Genomic DNA, 21,622 nt, shown 5'->3' on the forward strand with positions numbered 1-21,622 from the left:
ATCAAAAGTAATGTGTTGGTTCATGCCCAGAAATGCTAAAAGTTTATTAAACACTATAATCCTATTGAAAATTTCAAAGAATTTCATTTTTCGAAAATGTCGAAAGTTAAACAATTTGCTACCCGATTTGATTCACACCAATTTTTCCCCCGAGTCTCCCACCGCGCGTAGCGAAGCAGGTATCAAATTTGATCTCAAGTTCAAAAATATGTGTCGGTACCTGTCGGGTACTCATTTTCTGATACCCGACAAGTACCGGCAAGCCGGGGGCAAAGTTTAGAATGTGTGTAACGGGATTTTGTATGTCTGCTCTTGTGAGTGATTCAAAAATTCAAAAATTTAAAAAATTACAGATTTAAAAATTTTAAAATTTATAAATTCTTAAATTCAAAAGATATTAAATTCTGAAATACAAAATAATAAAAATTTATACATTCAAAAATGAAAAAAATCAGAGATCTCGATTATCCGAAGCCTCGATTATCCGAAGTTTCGATTATCCGAAGGTTTGGATAGGACTTCGGATAATCGAATAACGAACAATTTTTTTTTCATTTCTACATTACATTTTTACATAAAACTTGAGTTCCACGACCCCAAAAAAATCAAAACATCCACATTAACGACCCCGGGTCTTTTGTGGTCTCTATTGCAAGTTTCTGCTCGAACCTAGGAGTCCGAAGGCTTGAATGGGGAGAGCACCCAAACCTCTTTTACTCCAAGGAACCTTCCACTCCAGCACTCCAGTGTTTGAACTGACGACCTTCGGATTGCGAGTCCAACCGCCGCCAGCGATTCCATCGAGTAGGTTTGGTTTGGTGTGTTGTTTGTACTTATGGCATGGAGACGACTCCTACACCTGGAATGACTTAACGGCCTAACAACCAAGGCCGGGACCGATATTTTACCATCCGATGGAAGGTTGCAGCAGATGGGAATCGAACCCAGAATCATCCGCTTACAAAGCGGACAGCGTAACCATTCGGCCACGCACTGCCACTGCCACGACCCCATTTTAGTCAAATTTCAGTTGTTGTCCCATGTCAGTTTTGGACGATTTTGACTTTATGACATTTTTAAGTTTAGTCTGATGTGTCTTTTAAGAAAAACACATAAAATCTGGTACTTTGTTCGGAAACTCATTGAAAACAACACCAAGTCTGTTTGTCCCATCGTTAAACTTCTACGCATAATTGTCCCACCAAGTATTTTCTTACACGGAATCATTAGTTTTACTAAGCATTATGCCTTGTTTACCTGTTGTATAGCAAGAGGATCACAAATAAGGGTGATAACCTGCTAACTGGGACGATTAGGGACACATAGGGCGAATAGGGACTCACGGGACAATTATGCGCAGAACGGCAGTTTAGGGGTCATACCTATTTTGATTTTTTTTAATTTCTTTAAATTTTTTAATTTAAAAAAATATTTTTTTTTTAATTTTTTTTAATTTTTTTTATTTTTTAAGGCCGCTGCAAATATCAAAGTTCATGTCTATTTATTATATTAAAATGATATATATTTTTTTAATGTATGTTTATTATTTAAATATTTTTTCATTCTTTAATTTTTTAATTTTTTTTTAACTTTTTTAAAGTTTTTTAGCTTTTTTTATTTTTTTTAAACAAAGAAAAAAACAATTAAAAAAATTGTTTTTTTTTTGCATGATTCGATTTTTCGTGCAGCATTCCATTTGCCACGGTAGCAAAGTGAAATCCCGAAGAACTGAGAGCAAATTTGCTACTGCGACAGGTACCGCGGTGGGGTTGACGTCGGGTGCAAACTTGATTTGCTTCGATGTTTGCTACCCGCGTTGTTTTCGGAAAGATGGTTTTTTCTTCAGAACAAAAGTCATTCATATTTAAAAAATCGCGTCGTTTCAATATTTTGTTTACTCGTATATTTATCATCACTATTTTTATATACTCATTCAAATTGTGTGTTTTTTTCCATTATCATATGTTTACTCAATATAATTACTATTACATAATTAAATATGTTTTTGTTTGTATTAATATAAGATCAATGATTCTGCATTCTGTCCTCTATTCACTAAGTTTTTTCTTCTTCTTCTCCTTCATTTGTTTCATTAGATACTTATCCAATATCAATAAACCATTTCACTGTTACTTATATACTGTTGTGTCGTCTCCTTGCCCTAACTTGGCCAATGTTGCGCCAAACGATATTTTCAACAAATCTGAGTGAGTGTGAGTTTCTGTAAGTGTGTGTGTGTGTGTGGTTGTGGTACTTATCACCTGATGTTGTACACTTGTTTTCTTTCTTACTGTTTACATGTTGCATCCGAGTCTGTGTGTTAATTTCCTACTTAACCTTTCATGTTGTTGGCTTTGTCCGAGAAAGCTTTCCTGCCACTTTTTTGTTGTTGTCGCACTCTTGTAAATATATAGATATTTTTGTGTTTAATGCATATCAGAAAAATGACCATAATGTGTGTTTGTGAACTCAAACCAACAGAGTTCAGGCAACGTTTTAAGTTTTTTACTCTCTATCTCTATACAGAGCAGCGCAGCGCTTGGTAAATTGTACCCTAAGTATGTGTGTGATTTTGTTTTGTTTGCGTAGGTAAGTTAGGACAAATGAACCTAATAAAAAATAGTTTCTCACTAGAGAAGCTGCGCGACGCTAAAAACTACACAGAAAAGAAGTCTAATTTCGCAGCATTTGGAAGGAAATAAAATGCAATCGATTAGTCGTTGGATGTTTGAATACTTGGGTCTGACCTTTGTGGGCGTAACAAAAAAAACTGAAGCAATAGACATAAAACAGTACAAATTTTTTACTATGTTACACAAATTTTTACTCTCAACTCCTATGCTTCGACATACGAATAATAGACACTGAGAAGATTTTGAAAATTGTATGTGCCTTAAATATGGGGTGGACCGTAATGTTTTAGATTTGATTAGATTTTTTGTTTTTGTAGATTTTTCTGTCATTTCCATTGAACGGTCCCGATAGGGACAGCCGGGCAAAAACCTGTGATTGTTCCACGTGGAAACAATCAAACAGAAAACGCCAGAAAATATCTCGAGAAAGACTGTCGATTTGTGTTTGTTCAGTTTCATAAATATAAAATATATATGTATATGTACGACTCCACTTACTATCTAACACTTGTGTTTTTTTTATACAGTCATATAAATGATTTTTGTTTTGTTTACTTTTTCTTTGTTTGAAATGGTTTGTGTAATTTTTATGTTCTCTCTTCGATCGAAGTAGGCCTTCTTCTAGTGGAAAGTTTAGCGAGAATGTAATTTGTACAAAATCATTCCAAAAAGTCAACACTTTAAAAGAATATAAAAAAAAAATGGATCGAGAGAATCAGATTCTCAATTACCATTTGTGCCAAGAGAACAATAAGCTGTTCTCTTTTCTGAGAGCATCAAACTATCAAACTATCATACTTCACTCTCTCGCTTTTTTATTCTTTCTTCTGTCCGAATTTTTGTTGGAGAGCGAGATTGTTCTGGATATTGACATAAACATGAATTTTATGTTAAACCTCGTTCCTTATTTGATGAATAAATTTTCGAAAACAAAAAAAAGACGAATCCCAAAAGAAGAAAGCTACTTTTCACCACCGAAAAGAGAACAATCCGGACAAGTTCTGCCACACTGTACTGTAAACACCCCTGCGCTAATGGAGATCTCGGCTACGGCTACTCTATCCTACCATCGGTATCGTTACCCTAAGAAGGAGGTTGTCCCTGTTGCGCTAGACCACTTGCCACACGCCGCTTACCCCGTGTCCTGTACTCGCTCTTGCTTGACGATCAGTCAAATATCCACAATATGTACAAAGTCACCCCGCACTACCACTGTAGTGCGGCGCACAACATCTGATATCTTTCTCTCTCTCTTTTGACTTCATTGGTGTGAGTGTGTGTGTGACTGTTTTAAGGGGGAGGGTGTAGAGAGGGTGGGGAACACTATTCTCAATGTTTACCGCCACGTGCCGCTTCTTCCAGTGCTCTCACTTTCATTTCTCTCTCGTGTTGTCTAAAAAGTTAGGTTCAAGGGGTTTACACAATTAGCGAAATGCAGAGGGGTGTGGTGCGGGAGGTTTGAAAGGGTGGGAGGGAGAGGGGGATAAGCGGTTCTGGAGGAATCCTCGGTTGGAGAGCTTTTAGAGTGGAATTGTATGACAATTCTCTGGAAATATTGATGTACAGGTCGATCCTAAAGAAACAATTCAAATATCAGATAATGGACACATGCTCTTCCTCTTTTTTCCCTCTCTTTCTTGAGTGTGCGGTGTTGCGTGGCGACAGCAATCATTTGAACGCAGTTATGGAGAAGGTGATCGAAATTTCGGTATAATTCGAGCGGACGAGCTCTGCGCGAATTTCATTTCTAGAAGCGTAGGGGAAAGTGGGGCAAGTGTAACAAGCTAAGGAAATGCTCGTTATAACCCATTAAAAACGTTAAAAATCTGTCGGATTTTTTAGAATCATCTTATTCCAGGTCTTAACTGAGACTTTGATAGAATAAGTTTTTTAAAAAATCTGTTTTTTAATGTAAAAAATTGATTTTAAAATTTTAGATTTTTCATACGTTTAAGAGCGAGTCCACGAGCAAAGCATACCCATCTCGCATCGACCTCACCAATCTGCCTGAAATTTTCAGGGGTTGTTTGTACATATATAACTAGCATCTGGTAAAAATATGAGCACTCTAGGTCAACGGGAAGTGGGGCAAATCGGGACACAAAGTTTGAAGGTTCAAAAACGTCAAAAATCTTAAAATGGCTATAACTTAGGCAAAATTCAATTTAATTTCGCAATTCGCAATTCGCAATTCGCAATTTTCAGTGTAAGAACGGGCCTTGACCGATCTTATGCACTAGGTTCCCGACGAACACGCACTGCCCTTACACCTACATCTCACCCTTGCTCTGAGTCAGTACGAGCAGCACGCTAGAACACGCTTTGAGTGTTCGTGCCAGGCATGCACACCTTCTTTTCCGGTTACGCATTTTAACTCGGCCGGGGGTGGTACATTAAGTAGGGTTTGATGTAAGTATAAGCGCCTAACCATCTATAGTGTGCCTATCAACTTTCATTTAAGCAAAAACTGTTATATTTTTAGTTTGAATTAAAAAACTAATTGTTATTTACTGTGTATTGTTTTCTCCTGAAATCTCCCCTATTGTTGAGTCGTGTTTATCTGTTGCTATTTCTTTTGTCGCGGTGTTTTGTTACAATATTTTGGTCCTAAGCATTTTAGAAAAGTTTTTCAAAAGTACAATAGTAATATTTGTGTTAATCCTTTAATCATTCCATAAATTGAGTAAGGGCTCGAACCTCACTTGCTTAAGAAAAAGGTGAAGTTTCAAAACAATGGACAGTGAAGGAAATATACTATGTAAAGAATCAATAGTAAAAGAAAGATAGTAATTTATGAAGTAGATAAATAAATTAACAATAGTTAATAAATAGAGGTAACAAACAAGCTAAGATTGTATTGAGGGCAATTTACAGAGAAGATGAGAAATTATTCAAATAGATACATAAAGAAAAGGCACATGATAAACAAAATTGACATCGCTGCCAAATTAAGGATAAGCAGACAGTTTTTTTACAGCAGCATCAATTGGTAAAATAGAGTGGAAAAGCGTTGAGAAACAAGAGAATCAAATAAGTAAAATCGAAATCAAACGGAGGATAGTAAGTAGAAGCCGTTTTAGAAAATCAGTGAAACAAAATAAACAGAAGATAGCTGTTAGCTGAAATGGAAAGAAGATAAACCCCGTTCTGCGATGCTCAGGTACATCCACAGCAGTTGACTCAACATACTGCGAATCAAAACAATACCGTCTACAATCACAAATTACTTCCCTTTCCCACATTGACGCGCCCCTTTCTTTTAGCCGTCTCTACTCTGACCCTCGCTGGTCAAAGGTTTACGAGTCGTTTCCGCAGGCCACCAGCTAGGTTACACCTTGTCATCATGATGACTAAACCAAGCCAACGTGGAGGTAAGAAAATAGGACACTTGCAAGGAACCAGAGCCATGCTGTTTTGTCCAAACAGCACTACGGATGTAGTTGGGCTCCTTCCGTGATGTTCCTCGCCTAGGTGTGTCAACCGACGAGTATCATCAGTATCATGCACCCTTGGCCTGCAAATTCAATTTAATTTCAAAATTCAAAATGCATCTAAAAGGGCTTGAAAAATGCAACAAAATGCAGGGTAGAGCATCTCAATTGGTTATTTCTAAAGGGAGTTATTGGCATTTTAGTGAAAAAATAGCATAATTTTCAAACTCAAATAAAAAAGTGTTCCATCCAGATATCAACTCGGTTCAACCTGCAGCTTGTAGGGGACATCTGGGACTACCATCTGAGACTGAGAACGCTTTGGGTAAGGCAGTTCAACATATTAAATGGACACTTTTACTTTTAGTGATTTTTTTGGTTGTAAATTTTTGCTCGGGGGACCCCTTAGATCCCATTTTTTGGTGATAATTTTATCATATTCGTGTTCCTGAGACAATTTTACAATAGAAACATGTATAAAAATGTTCATTTTCATCCATTTTAACCCTTTAAAAAATAAAAGTAAAAAAAAATCTTCGATTCACATTTATTGAAAATCAAGTTCGTTTCCAAGGATACTAGATGACACCAGAAAAAAAGCAGCTTCTCATTTTTTTTTAACTTTTATTTTTTAAAGGGTTACAATGGATGAAAATACACATTTTTATACATGTTTCTATTGTAAAATTGTCTCAGGAACACGAATATGATAAAATTATCACCAAAAAATGGGATCTAAGGGGTCCCCCGAGCAAAAATTTACAACCAAAAAAATCACTAAAAGTAAAAGTGTCCATTTAATATGTTGAACTGCCTTACCCAAAGCGTTCTCAGTCTCAGATGGTAGTCCCAGATGTCCCCTACAAGCTGCAGGTCGAACCGAGTTGATATCTGGATGGAACACTTTTTTATTTGAGTTTGAAAATTATGCTATTTTTTCACTAAAATGCCAATAACTCCCTTTAGAAATAACCAATTGAGATGCTCTACCCTGCATTTTGTTGCATTTTCTAAGCCCTTTCAGATGCATTTTGAATTTTGAAATTAAATTGAATTTTGCCTAAGTTATAGCCATTTTAAGATTTTTGACGTTTTTGAACCATCAAACTTTGTGTCCCGATTTGCCCCACTTCCCGTTGACCTAGAGTGCTCATATTTTGGCCAGATGCTAGTTATATATGTACAAACAACCCCTGAAAATTTCAGGCAGATTGGTGAGGTCCAAACGACGTCCCATACAAAGGGGTATGCCCTGTTCGTGGACTCGCTCTTAAACACATGCTGATTTACTAACAATTGAACTATTATCATTTAGATACATCAGATTAGGATGTATTTAAAACGTTTCTATCATTTTTGGATTAAAAAATAATATTTTACTATAAATTTGACCGTTTTTACGAAAAAAATATATTACTTAGAAGATAAATAGTAAATTTTCATGATATTATTATATCGTGTATAGACAATTTTTTAAACAATTGTTTATCAGTTTTTAAGAACTTTTATGTATTTTTTTCACAATAAAATATGTTGCTGCAGCAATTCGTATTTTTTTCATACTAAAAATCCACCTAAACATGATTTTTTAAAAGTTCTCTACAAAAATAACCAAAACATAAATCATACTTTATGATACGTGTAAGTCATTAGTAAGGACACTACTGATCTAGGAAAAATAGCATTTTGATAAAATGAGCCTTAAAACGAACCCTAAAAAAATAATAATTGCATCCTATTCCTCGTGGCGTTTACGTCGTTTTGGCGGTTATGTGGTAGTAGAATCAGCTAATTGCATTGCTAGCAACAATTCCTCATACTGGAAATAATCAAAATTGTAAAAATTACGGCCTTACTAGCGATTGTTCCTCTTGCCCCATATGGTCGTCTTGCCCCACCTTCCCCTACGTGTAAACGGCCAATTTTTGAAAGATCTAAACTAAATTGACCCTCAATCCTGAGTCCGAATCTGCCTGTTGATTTACCCAATTCTCAAAGGGAGCCGAGATATTCAAGATGGCGTCTAATATGGCGGCTGAGTGGAAAACCCACCATAAAAGGATTTTTATGTTCAATCAACTACTCAAACTTAACTAAATTGGGGTCGCTGAACTCGAATATGACCCCTGGAATACTCCAACGTACTCAGGAAATATGCAATCCAAAATGGTAGCCAATATGGCGGTGCTAGAATGTTGTTTTTTTTAAATACAGAAATGTAACAGGCATTCAACAGGTCAAATTAAACTAATGTGGGGTCGCTGAACTCGAATATGACCCTTAGAATACTCCAAAGTACACAGGGAGTGTGAAATACAATATGGCGGTGCCAGAATATTTAAAACTTTATACAGAAATGTAACAGGAAACCAACAGGTCAAATTTGAATAATTTGGGGTCGATGAACTCTAATATGAGGCCTAGAACACTCCAAAGGATTCAGGAAATATTCACCCAAGTTGACGGCCAATATGACGAAGCAAGAATATTGATTTTTTTTCCTATACAGAAATGTTACACGAAATCAACAGGTCAAATTTAACAAATTTTGGGTTGTCGAACTCGAATATGAGCCCTAGAACACTGAGTCAGATTGTTGTTCAACATGTTTTAGATCATGATTGAAGTACATAGATTAGCCATTTTAACGAAGTCCAAGAAAATCATATACGTATTATTGATTAATCCAAGTGCTTGGAAATTTCATCCAATCAGGAGGTGAGTCAAACAAGGAACATCTTAGGTCGGATCCTGAAATCAATAGTTTCAAAATGGGGACAAAAGTGTATTTTTTTTCAGCTTTCAAGGCTACAAACCAATACCAAGACTTCCTAAAATATCTGTTTAAAATATTTATTCCCTTGGTAGCTCCAAAATGAGGACATCTACCCCAAACTTGTCGATAGATCAGCTATCAAACATAAGTTTTAGTTAAAATTAAGAAACGACCTTCCACACGAAAAAGATTTCCAAGGATTTGTCACACACCCAAAAAAAAAACTCCAACAGAAAAGGACTACCTACAAGAAACTAGGGATCAGGGTGAGGGAGCAAAAAAGTAAGAAGATGAATGCAAATTCAATACCTAAGATACTGCTCATGCAGCGAGTGGGCACGGTCTAATGCACTTTGTCGTTGAAACTCGGCGGCCTGGTCGTCATTCGATGCGCGGAAGTTACACACACACAGACAGTAGTAGTAGTAGTAGTAGTAGTAGATGGATGAAGTTGGATAGAGATGTGGAAGAGAAGGGGTTTTTTTGCTTCAGTTATCACCGGTGGAGATTGTTTGTTTGTGTTGATTGGCATGTTTTGTAGATTGCTAGGTTGCAGTTGAGCTCTCGGCCAGATTGCCCCCAGGTTGGGTGGTTCTCACTACTGCGGCCATCCCGGGAACCTTACCTGCAGGGGATCGTAGGACATTCGCAGCAGCACCTCCGAGTGGGGATCGCGCGGCATCAGCATGTTTGGCCTCGGATACGGGGGAACGTTGGCTAAAAGTAGAAAGTGGAAGAAAAAAACGTGGACGGTTTTGTGGCGAGTTTCAGCACGTTTCGGATCGGATTGTGGAACGAAAAGATTGTGAAATGAGAGAGAAGTGAACAAAAAAGCATAAATTAATAACTTTATTTCAGGTAAAACAAACTGGTACAATGAACAAAGTAAATAAGAAAAAGTTTTTTAAGCAGGAAATTTGCTTTCAAAAATACACGCTTGAATAAATCGATATCGGTTTGCTCGACGTCCTGGTGGTGGTGGTGGAAAGAAATGACGGGGATTTGTCTTTAGATGAGGTCAACGTAAGAATTGGGCATATTTTTACATGTTGGTTGATGAAATGTGGTTATGAAAGCTTTATGGAAATGAAGCGTACATACAAGGAATTAGTCACAACACAAGTGTTTGTTGATGAGTGTATAACATGCAGAGAGAAGAGGTAATGTTTAGGGGAGAGTGGGGAGACTTGATCCCCGGGGACACTTGAATAAAAAAATGTTTAGATTGAGTTACACACATTTTTTCTTAAAAGTGCTGCAAAAAACTTCCAAGAGATCTTTTTTCTTTGTTTTTATAAGTGTAGAAAACACTCAAAAATTATTCAAAAAAATATGTTTTATATATGAATTGTTTGATAGACTTATCAACTCCAAACCCCTTACATTTGACGTTAAATTTATCGTCATACTATTTTTACAATCAATTGTTTAAAAAAGTGCGTTTAGGGAGACATGATCCCTGCATTTTTACAGTCACTGGAATCAGCCTCAAGATTAAATAATTGGGCTGGGTTTTCTCACATAGTTTCCTTTAAAATAGTTGTACATAACTTACTGCAGTTTGAACCATTTTTCAAAAGTTTTGTAAACAAAAATTACCAGCTTTTGCCCAATTTTTGTCTAAAAAAGAAAATTAAAATTTTTTAAATATTTTGCATGCTAAACATGTTATATTTTGAACACAAACGTACATGTTTTATTTGAAATTGCTGTAACTTATAGAAAATTTAAAGTTTGGATGAATAAAAAACATTTTGTTAAGATTTCTTCAAAATGTTGAAAGGGGGATCAAATTACCCTCAACATTTTGAAAAGGCCGGTTTAAAATATTTTTTTAAAACGCTTGGCATGATTCGAAGAGTTTTTCTGATGAAATACCCTTATCAGCCAAGCATAGTTGAATGTTTAAGCTTTTAATTCATGCCAAAAGTTCATAGTTTTGTGAGAAATTGACAGAGTTATGTGCGATACAAAAAAAAGGGGACCAAGTCTCCCCACCCTCCCCTACTGATGAGTATACAGACAGTATACTAAGAAATTGCAAATGCAGGAAAACTCTATGACAGGGAAGGTATTGAATGAATATCGCCAAATCGCCAATTTGATCACAAATGGCAGCACTAGGCAGACACATAAAAAGTGCTCGAAGAAAAAAGAGCTAAGCCGATGTTAGAAAAATAGGCGGAGCCAAGTGCATTCTCGTCAGATTATAATCGATTTGGTGTTTTAGGCAAAGTTGTAGGTTATGGTTAGAACTTTTCGGAAAAAAATAGAAAAAAAACACCGTTTTCTAATTATAGCTACTTTTAACTTGATTTCTTTTTGTTTGTTTTTGCCTTTTACAAATAATTCTAGAAATAAAAACACTACCTACTAAAAAAAGAATTTTGAAGGGTGGAAAAAAATCCTGCAATTTTCTCTCGGGACCATCCATAAACCACGTGGACACTTTTTTGATAATCTCGTTTCTGTGTTCTCGAAACGAAACTATTGGCACTACGCCCCCCGGGGCATGGCCTTCCTCTAACGTGGGATTTCTGCTCCAGCGCCTCTGACGAGACAGGAGAAACCGGGACCGACGTTTTACTTCACCATCCGATGGAAGCTCAGTGGATAAGGCGGGAATCGAACCCGCGTCTCATAGCATCATCGGGATCGGCAGCCGAAGCCGCTACCCCTGCGCCACGAGACCCAGTCTCTGTGTTCTCATAACCCCCGAATTGACGTAACTTCGCAAAAGACGTCTTTGTATTAACGTCGAACCGATTGGTTTGTGTCTTCAGAAAAAGTAAACCGCTAACGTTTTTATAGCGGAAAACCCCACCAGATGGCAGTGATCACACATTTTCTGTAACTTTTGAAAACGACAAAACTCTGGAATAAATTTTGAAAATAACTTATATTTTAAAGCCAAGAAAGCTGAGAAACAGTTTTTTTTTGCAGTGGGGCTTTTCTTTTACTTTTAATATCCATAAAACGAAAAGAAATCAAAAATTCATCCCTAGAAGTAGCGTCCATTAGTGCGTCCATCCCGGGAATTCCCGGGATTTTTCCAAAACCGGGAATTCCCGAATCCCGGGATTATTTATGTTTAATCCCAGAAATTTCCGAAATTAAAAAAGAATAATCAAATTTTGATCAGGAAATTCAGATTTGGTTGTGAAAAAAGACCTGGTATTATATTTACGTATATTTATGATTTTATACTAAAAAAATATCATATTTAATCATACACTCAACACTCGGTGTTGGTTGGTCTAAGCAGTGCTGAAAATGTCAGAAGTCATGACGCGAAAATCGGTGACGCTGACACGATTTTTTGAGATCCATTCAATAAACCGCAAAACCGTGACATAAACAAACCCGGCGCAGTCGTGAGTGCCCTAGCTCATTGAGCAGCTGCAATTCGAGGCAGTAGTCGACCAACGCTCAATCGACGTTGCACGCACACACATAAAGAAACAAGTTTTTACACAAAAAGTTCGAATTTATGCGTGGAAATGTAATTTGAAATATAAGTTATGGTTGTTTCAAGTGTTTTGCACAGTCTACAACTATTCAATTGTTTGAAAATAGTCAAAATAGTGTTTAAAGAGGATTTTACGAGTTAGTCATATGACACGAATTGAGTGAGTGTAGCTCATTTTTTCACGTCTCTCATTCTCCAGCAGCCGACCGGCACAAGTCAGGCGGCAGTGGTTGAACAGACACAGTAGGCTTGCAGTCACATGCTAGCAGTGAACTGACATTTTGGTTTGCTTCATGTGTACGCTGGGTTGGAAACTTTTTGCAGGCCTGGGTCTAAGTCAAACTAAAAAGTGACGAACTGTCACTTTTTACACGGCGCTCATGCACACTATCAAAACACACGTCTAGTAGTGTGTGTGAACTCCGTGTAAAAGGGGTGTCAAACTAAAACGTGACCCCGTTCGTTTGACAACAGTTAGTGTCAAACCATCGGAGTTTGAGTGTATTTAATATTTAACTCCAGCATCTGGAGCCAGGACAATCGAATTGTTTTCCAATGCGCCAGGTCTAGGGACAACGAATCCATATGCTCTCTTCGGGAAAAGTGTTCTCCAGACCACTCTCCTTAGGCCTGACCATACCAGAAGTTGGCGCGTGATTTTTCCAGACCTGTAGGAGCGTTTGAACAAAAAGTCCAAATTTCCCATAGTAATTCCCATGTAAACTTTAACCCTGATGCGCGCAGCCAGTTTTCAACCAAATTAGCTGATATAAGGCATGAGAGTCCCAATGGACATGCCCTACAAGGGGAACCATACTAAAACTTGATCGGAGAACTTTTTGAAAAACGTACCCACCCTACACTGAAAAAACCCAACATAGCAAAATCAAATGTTTTTTCACGTGAGCTACTCCAAAAACCAACACGATGACTTCACGTGATTTTCCTTTGACTCTCACATGCTTTTCATTTCAAATGAATGTGAAAATCATTCAGCTCCAGCTGATCATTAGGAAAAAAACATTCACTCATCTTTTGCATGGTGTTCACGCGGGATTCAAATGAATTTCACTTTGATTTGCCCCAATCGGCTTGTCCTTTGGTTTTGAAGTGGAAGTCACGTGAGATTCAAATGAATTTCATTCTGATTTGCCCTAATCGACTTGTCCGTTGATTTCCAAGTGAAATTCACGTTAGTTTCAAATGCTATCGATGATGAAAATTAATTCTAAAGCAAGATGGCAATTTTCAATGGGTACGAGTTGGAGCTCGCACTTTTAATTTTAATTTGCTCCCGAAAAAAGTGGTTTTAATATTTTAAGTTTTTCAGGATTATGTGGTAAGTATTTTCTTATTAATTCCTAGCAAAATTGAATACTAAGCAGACATTTTTATACCATTTTTCCAGGAAATCACGGATAGGCTAATTTCCTGCGAAACATAGGGATTTCCATGGAAGAAATTTTTCCAGGACCTCCGTGAGGTGAGAGATCCGGTGTGTGGCCAAGGAGTCACGGATCGCTGATCGTCCAGAATGTGCGTGCATCTTATTTTTAAGTGTGAATTGTAAAACAATTGTGAAAGTTAAATTTCTCGAAAAAGTTAAGTTTGTGTACACGTTTAGAAGTTTGTTAAGTGTTATTTATATTATAAAAATAAAAGGCAAAAATCAAAAACATATGAAACGTATTTTAATAATATGCTACATAAAATTTTCACTTGAAACTGAACAGAAAATCATTTGATATTAACCCCTTCCCGCCCAGAGCAAAATCGAGATTTTTTTCGTTTTTCTTCATTTCTTGTAACTGGATGAACCAAATTGGATGAAATTTTAATAATGATAAGTTAGCATTCTATATAAACTAATGCAAGTTGAACCAGGTTGAAAAAATGCATGGTTGCAGAGAAATTCAATTTTTAAGACAAAAACTCGTGGTGCTCTGGAGTAACCATGGGCGTGAGAGGGTTAATGTGCAATCCATTTCATTCCCATAAACATTTCATGTGATAATCATGTGCAATGACACGTGAGGTTAACGTGATTAACCTTTGAATCTACCACGTCGCGCGATGAATTTTGTTCAAGTGATTTGCACATGACATTCCCATGTAAAGTCGTATGGGGCAGAATCACGTGTGAAACATGTGATATTGCTATGTGTCTTTTTTTCAGTGTAGTATACATATCGACTCAGAATCATATGAATCTGTAAGGATGTGTGTAGGTGGGTGGACAAAAAAATTGTCACTCGATTATCTCCGGACTGGATGAACGGAATTTGACCGTACTAGTCTCATTCGATCCATCTTGGGGTCCAATAGGTCTCTGTTAGCCGAGTTTGACCGTTTACACCTTTGATGTACATAACCTTGTTTACTTGTTTTGTTTCCACCTATATTGTACTCTCTTGAATAAAGCCAAGTTAAGTTTTTGCTTGTCACTTGAAGCGAGTGTACGCGTGTTTTCTTTCTTTCGCCGGAATCAAGTTTGGAAAATACAGGCCGCTGAAAATTAAGCTCATTTGGAGAACAGTCTCTATTTGAAATCAGCAAGTTTAGTTGAGTACTTCCAAAGTTATGCTAAAAAAACGTTTTTGGCGTATGTCCGGAAGATTGTAAAAAAGGTGGTTTTTGCAAGAAACCCTATCATGTTATACATTTTCAGAAAGGTATCAACACAAATTTAATTTATCACACAAATTAAGCAACAGTGATTTTCTCAACCAAAGAGTTCCGGTTCGAATCTTAGCGGAAGGTTTCTTGCGTTTATTACATTTTGATTTGAGTGTTTTCAGCCGTGTTGTCGTCGTCGTCGGTGTCTTGGGGGAAAAGGAAAGGACAATTGCAAAAGACGCATGAGTGAAATGAAAAAACAAATTTCAGCAGGAATGACGGATTTTACGCCAAGCAAAACGAATATTCAATTAGGTGAGCACATGGATGACATGTAGGATGAACGAAGTAAGGACTCCAAATCAAAATACAGAAAGAGAAGAGACAGAGTCTGCTCAACTTCTTAAAAAACTCACGTGATAGTGGGAAACCGGCCGCGGCGGCCGCCGCCGCCATCGTCACGCTTTGCTGCTGTTGCTGTTGCGAGTGCAAATGCAGGTGCGTATGGGAGTGAGCGTGATATTCACCTGCCAAGCGCAACTGTAAACGAATGGAACAAACCAGAGAGGTTGGGATTTTGGGGGGTTTTCTTTTACGTGAGGGAAGGTAGGGGATTGGGATCAGCTGATACGTACCATTGGGTCGGCCGGATCTAGCCCAACGGGAAGTGGCGGCAAGCCTGGCCACCAGAAGCAAGTCACGTCAGACGACAACAACCCAAAGTTCAAAACCAACCAGTGTTTCAAAGTCATGCCGATCGATATCATGTTCGTTCGCAAGATTGTGGCCAATTTATCGCAAGGACCAAGTAGTAGTTTCAAGTAAAATTAGCGTGTTTTACGTAGAGTCAAACATTAAGATGTTAGCAAAACATCACAAAGAAACGAAGGTAAAAAGGAAAAGAACAAGTTAAGAAATGATACAAAAAGATTAAGTGCTACACAATCGCATACCTAGTCGTTCTCGCTCGAGCTGTGCCAGGGCGGCCGGATTGCCGTACAGTGCCGGAAACTGCGACGGGTGCATCCCTCTGAAAAAATAACAAGCATTTCAGTGAAACTGCAGGGATCCCTCCTCAAAGTGACAAACTAACCTCATCCGGTAGTACTCCATCCAGTGCGGTTCCATCCGCGACGGACCCACGACGCCCGGCTGGTTTTTGAGGTCGTCAAACTCCCTAAAAAAGACGTCCCTGTTAATCGTAGAGAATCGGCAAAATTCGATCAATATCATCACCATCGGTTTGCGGAAGTTGGGGAAGATTGAGAAACAAACGCAAGAAAAAACAAAAGTTCCCAAAACACACACACGTACAATAACGGTTAGGTAAGGTTAGGTGAATTGGGATTTGGGCAAACACCAAAAAAAGAAACAAAAAACAAAACAAGATCGAGCTGGTGATGATTTTGAGAAGGGGAGCAATTTTGCGTGAAATCCGTACATCTGATTCATTGCTCGGGAATCCGATGTACGGTTCGTTTTAATTTCTTTGATAACAACCAATTGAGAGGGATGCGGAGGTCGGAGGGTTAAAAACGATGGTAAAATTAAACGCAAGATATTTAGGGTAACGTTAATGATGAAATTATTTGAAAAGAAAACTTAGTAAGAATGTGAAATGATTGTAATCGTTATGCAAATCGGTACATAAGAAATGCTATTTAGAAAAAAAATACTTGCGTCTTAAAGACGCTAATTATTGGCCTAATTCTTTATCGACATATCTCACGAAGGACAATAGAGAATTGTTCTCTTTCGATATTTACACTCTCAATGCTCTATTAAAATTTCTATGATGCAGATTCTCCCATTAATTTACTGCGAAATTGATTAGTTAGAAAGAGAGTCAAATCTCTTATAAAGAGCGCACTGAATTTTTCTTTGAAGTTATTTGTAATCAGGAAACGAATTATCATATTTTTGCTTTCTCTTTCTCAATTAGGAGAAAATATGGAATTTTCTTTTTTTTTCAAATCCTTCAGATCGCAACCATTTTTTTTTGGTTTTGTAAATTTTGTTAAATTGAATTTAAGTGTGGCAATTTCAGCCTACAAAATAAAAAATAAAAACAGATAACAATTACAAACATTCAAAAACTGTAATGATGGAAAAGAAGTAAGAAATGATGCAGGAAAGCCATGATGGAGCGAAGGCAGGGGAAGAGGCGGGGAAGCTGTTAAAAACTGTTGTTTGGCTGTACCTTTCTCGGTTATAAAGTGGATGATATGGTGGTGGTACCATCGTTTCCACGGGACTACGAAATAAACCGTGAGACGGAAAAAACAAGAGCAAAAGGAGAAAGAAAGAGAAAAAACAGGATATAATCAGGTAACGAGATCCGTGTAGCGTGTGACCGCACACACACACACAAGCAGAAACACGCAGAGAAAGAGAGAACATTCGCGCGCTTGTTGGTTCTACACAGAGAGAAGGCAAAGATGAGATGAGGGCTCACGCTTCGGTTGTTCTTGAAAGTAGTGGACAAGAAGGTCAAAGCGCTCATTGGGTTGGGGGCTGGCTTTCTCAGCACCGAACAACATACCTGAAGCCAACGTGTGGCCTCGCGTACTCCGAGAGTTGTCGTAGCGCGGGCGTATCCGGGTACGGTTTAATGTCCGGCTTGTGGGGAGGTTGCTGCTGCGAAGGATGTCCACCCGGATGGCCACCGGGACCACCGGGACCTCCGGGCTTTCCGTGCTGTTGGGCTGCTTGTGCGGCGGCAACCGCAGCGGCCTGTTGCTGTTGCTGGTGTTGCTGCTGAGCTTGGGCCTGCTGTTGCTGCTGTTGTTGTTGCTGTTGCTGCTGCTGCTGTTGGGCCTTCCGTTCGCGTTCCTTCTCTGCGAGCTTGCGGTCACGCTCCTCTCGTTTGCGCGCCAGTTTTGAATCTGGCGTCGGCTTGAACTCGAGATCCGTACGGCAGCAGGAGTTGTAGTCACCGCGGTCGCAACGACGAACGAATCTAAAATACAAAGAGAACGTTAGAATTATCCCCACTCAACAAAACACTAATCAGCCTGGTTCAACTTACATCGCCGATTGCGATCGATGGCACTCGGTATCATCGGGTTTGGCCTCGGGACTAGGTCCGCGGTTCATGTCGTGCACTGGCGAGGGTGGTTCCGGATCCGGATCGATGTCCAGCGTTTCGATGTGCACCGGTTCGTTCGGATGCGGATGGTGGCCCGGCGGACCGCCGTGATGTCCCGGTGGAGGTCCATGTCCCGGATGATGACCAGGATGGCCCGGAGGAGGTCCCAACACGCCGACGCCACCGGCCGCTGCGTGAGCATGTGCTCGCAGGGCGTCCATGTGGCTGGTTTTACCACTGACCTGCAGCTGGTTCTCGATGAAGGGATTGTGCGGTCCAGGGGGATACGGTGACGGATGGTGGGGAGCACCGGAGAACGGACTCCCACTGTGGGGACCGCCTGGCGGGCCTCCGCCACTTGGGGAGGGACCTCCGGGTGGGCCACCGCTGTTACTTTGGCTACTACTGCTGCTACTGTTGGGTCCTCCCGAGCCCGGTGCTTTCGAGTTTGAGGAGGACGACGAGGACGAGTTTTGTGGTGGTTTCGAGTTGTTTTTGCTCTTGTCACCGGCGTTGCCATGAATTTGGGAATCCTCTGGACGCGGTGGAGGAATGCTTGTGGGATGCCCGTGAAGCATTGGATTGTCCAACGGGGATCCGGCCGGTTTCATGTACGAGAAACCGGGACCGTACGCCGCCGGTCCGTACGGATACGGGGCGAAGAACGGATTGTGGTGGTGAGGATTGTACAGGGAGGGATGAACCAGCGGGTACGGCTGGGAGTGATGCATCACAGAACCGGGCATTCCGCCCATCGGACCAGTCATGGGTAGTGGCAGTGGCATCTGGGGGTGTCGCATGACCGGAGGGGACGCTCCCGGCCGGAACGGATGATTTGGCGGTGGTGACCGTTGACCGGATTGACTATACATTTTGCTCAGTGGGCTCGAGATTAGCGAGGCGGATGACGACGGCGGTGGAGGAGTCATGTGAGGCGATTGTTGTCGCATCATCTGACGATCACGTTCGGCCGAGGCTGCGGCAGCTGCTACCGCGGAAGATCCCGCCGAATGATGACTTAGATGCATCGGACTTGCCCTGCTTAAGCTGGAACTGGTCGAGGTTGCAGGTGAGCTGGATCGATGGTGGTGCGACTGAGGGAATCCGGGACCACCCGGTTGTTGTACGCTGGGACTGGACCGACTCAAACTGGACGGAGCCGTAGGAGTTGACGGAGACTGTGCCAACGGACTTGGTTGATGGAGTGATGTTGGTGGATGGTGACCCTGGGGATTTCCACTGGACACCGATGGCGATCTTCGTCCAGCTCCTGCAACCTCCATCAAACTGCCCAGGGCAGATGGCGTCGGTCCTCCGATGAGGGGAAGTGGACCACCAGGTCCTCCCAGCGAAGGTGGCAGTAGCCCAGCGTGACCAAGTGGACCAGCGAGGTGAGCAGGGTGATGAGGAGGCAGTTGCATTCCAGGGTGTCCAAGATGCAGTGGCAGCGGATGGGACAACATACCGTGGGGTGGCATTCCTTGTAGCAACGAGTTGATGGGAGATGCCCGGGTTGGGGGAAGATCTCGTGAGTGAAGAGGTTCGGAAGGACGCATCGGAGCAGGAGAGTGCGAGCTGGCAGAAGAGATTGGTGTGGACATGGCAGTCGATGTCGCTGTGCTCTGCTGGTGTCTGCTGGAACTCTCCGACGATACGGGTGGTCGATGGGATGACGACAGGTAAGGACTGCTGGACATGTGCGACGGTAAACTGCTATTTGGTAACATGTGAGGTGGTTGACCAGCTGAGGGTGGTTGCTGCTGCGACGGGTGGGACGACGATGGAGGTCCAGGTGGTCCGGACTGGGATTGCGAAGACGATGGAGGTTGATGACTTGGCTGAGACGTTGGAGGTGCTGGGGAAGAGTTGGAACCGAGCATCGATGGATGGTTGCCCGGCATGAGGCCTGGATTCACAATGCCCGGATGACCCGGATAACCGGCTGGCATTCCTGGCGGTGGTCCTCCCGGCGAGGAGATACTGCTGTGCATCGGAGGTTGTGAACTGCTGTTGCTGCCTTGACTATCCTGATTCGGTGTGACCGCTAGCCGTGACGACGCTGAAACATCCAATGGGTTTTGGTCAGCGAGCGGCGAGTAGGTCGAACTCTTCATCAAGTTGTCTGCTGAAAAACTACCCTTCATACCTGACATCGCCTCCGGCAGATACTTCAAGTCTTGAGGATGCTGCTGCGAACCAGGCGGAGCTCCGTGCATTGGGTGAGCTCCCTGCTGGGATGGTGGTTGACTGCCGGGTGGTCCAAATGGCGGATGTGGCCCTTGGTATTTACCCATTGGATCGAACTTCATCATACCCGACGGGTCGTACTGCTGGCGGAGCATACTCAACTGGTCCGGGTAGTGACTCTTTGGCATTAGCGGTAGGCCGGACGGTGGAGCACTACCGCTGTCGGAAGCAGGTGACGGAGCAAACTTGGGACGCTCGTCTGCCGGAGGATACTTCATGTTCAACCCGGTCAGATCCTGCGGATATCCCTTGGGCATTTGACCGTCTGGCGGACCACCCGGGTGTCCCGATTGAGGAGCAATCTTCATCGAAAGCGCACTGTCTTGGGGTGGATATTTACCCGGTTCCATGAATCGCTTCATGTCGTACTCGAGTGGTTCCTCTTGGCCGTACTTCATCGCACCCTCCTGTCCAGGCTGGCTGGGTGGGTACTTCATGTCGTTGTACTTCAGCCCATCTTCAGGCGGTCCGTACTTGATATGACTTTCGTAAGCTGGCTTCATAGCCAGGTTCTCCGGGTCGTACTTACTCTCGGGTGGTCCGTCACGCTCGTGGCCAGGAGTTCCAGTTTCACGCATGAGTTTCGCCTCAGACTTTACCTCGATCTTGAGCTTCAAGTCCTGTGGCTGTTCGCTTATTGCTGGGGCTGGTGGTCCTTCAGGAGGTTCCTCGCCAGGTTCTTTCTTGATAAACACGTCCTTCGTGTTGAATTCGGTGTTGTTCAGCGCAGAACCAGCGCCAGCTTGTAAGTTGATTTCCTGCTTCATGTTTGCGAGCTTAGAGAGCATCTCCTGTTCGTTCGGGGCTTGTCCTGGCGTCGGCGGAATCGGTCCAATCGCCGGAGGCTGCTCGGGTGCTGTCGTCGCCGCCGCTGCAGGCGCCTCTTCGGATTTGTCCGAACATTCTTCTGGAGTGGTGGTTGGAACAGCCGGCGGTATGCTTTCTTCCGTTACCGGGGTTGGCGAAGCGGTCGGAGGTGGTGTAATGTCTTCCGTTTCTGGAAGTTTGGCAGTGTCCGCTGCGGTTGGTAACGCCGCGGTAACCGAAGCCGGAGCAGCCGCAACGGTTCCATCGTCTTCCTTGTCGTCGGTTTTGGTAACCGAGGTAGGTGGATTGCTCGATTCGGGGGATTCGGTTGCCATCGGTTCGGCTGCCGGTCCCAGCGAGAGCGGATCCTTTTCCTCCTCTTTGGTCGAAGGTGCCGTCGGGGTTGCCGCTGCCGCGCTGACATTGATGCTGACTTCGGTGGCCGCTTCGCTGTTGGATTCGGCTTCGTCCAGCACCGAGCCGGGTCTGCTGTCCGTCGTGATGCTCTCCGTGGGACTCTGCAAGTGGGATGAACATTCATTAGAGGACGATGAC

At 41.6% G+C, this 21,622-nt stretch overlaps 1 protein-coding gene across 1 annotated transcript in view; it reads right to left on the bottom strand.

Moving 5' to 3' along the window:
- Window positions 1-1,877: 1,877 nt before the first annotated feature.
- Window positions 1,878-21,622, bottom strand: part of LOC120424883 (arginine-glutamic acid dipeptide repeats protein-like) — a 104,153-nt gene continuing 84,408 nt past the window's right edge. The window contains 10 exon segments of the mRNA XM_039589147.2: window positions 1,878-4,026; window positions 9,150-9,214; window positions 9,466-9,557; window positions 15,342-15,465; window positions 15,561-15,604; window positions 15,879-15,955; window positions 16,019-16,102; window positions 17,126-17,179; window positions 17,468-17,884; window positions 17,954-21,585. Coding sequence (XP_039445081.1) covers window positions 3,963-4,026; window positions 9,150-9,214; window positions 9,466-9,557; window positions 15,342-15,465; window positions 15,561-15,604; window positions 15,879-15,955; window positions 16,019-16,102; window positions 17,126-17,179; window positions 17,468-17,884; window positions 17,954-21,585 — 4,653 coding nt within the window. The 3' untranslated portion in view covers window positions 1,878-3,962.

This window comes from Culex pipiens, chromosome 3 (genome assembly GCF_016801865.2).
Source record: "Culex pipiens pallens isolate TS chromosome 3, TS_CPP_V2, whole genome shotgun sequence".
Classification (NCBI taxonomy): Eukaryota; Metazoa; Arthropoda; class Insecta; order Diptera; family Culicidae; genus Culex; species Culex pipiens.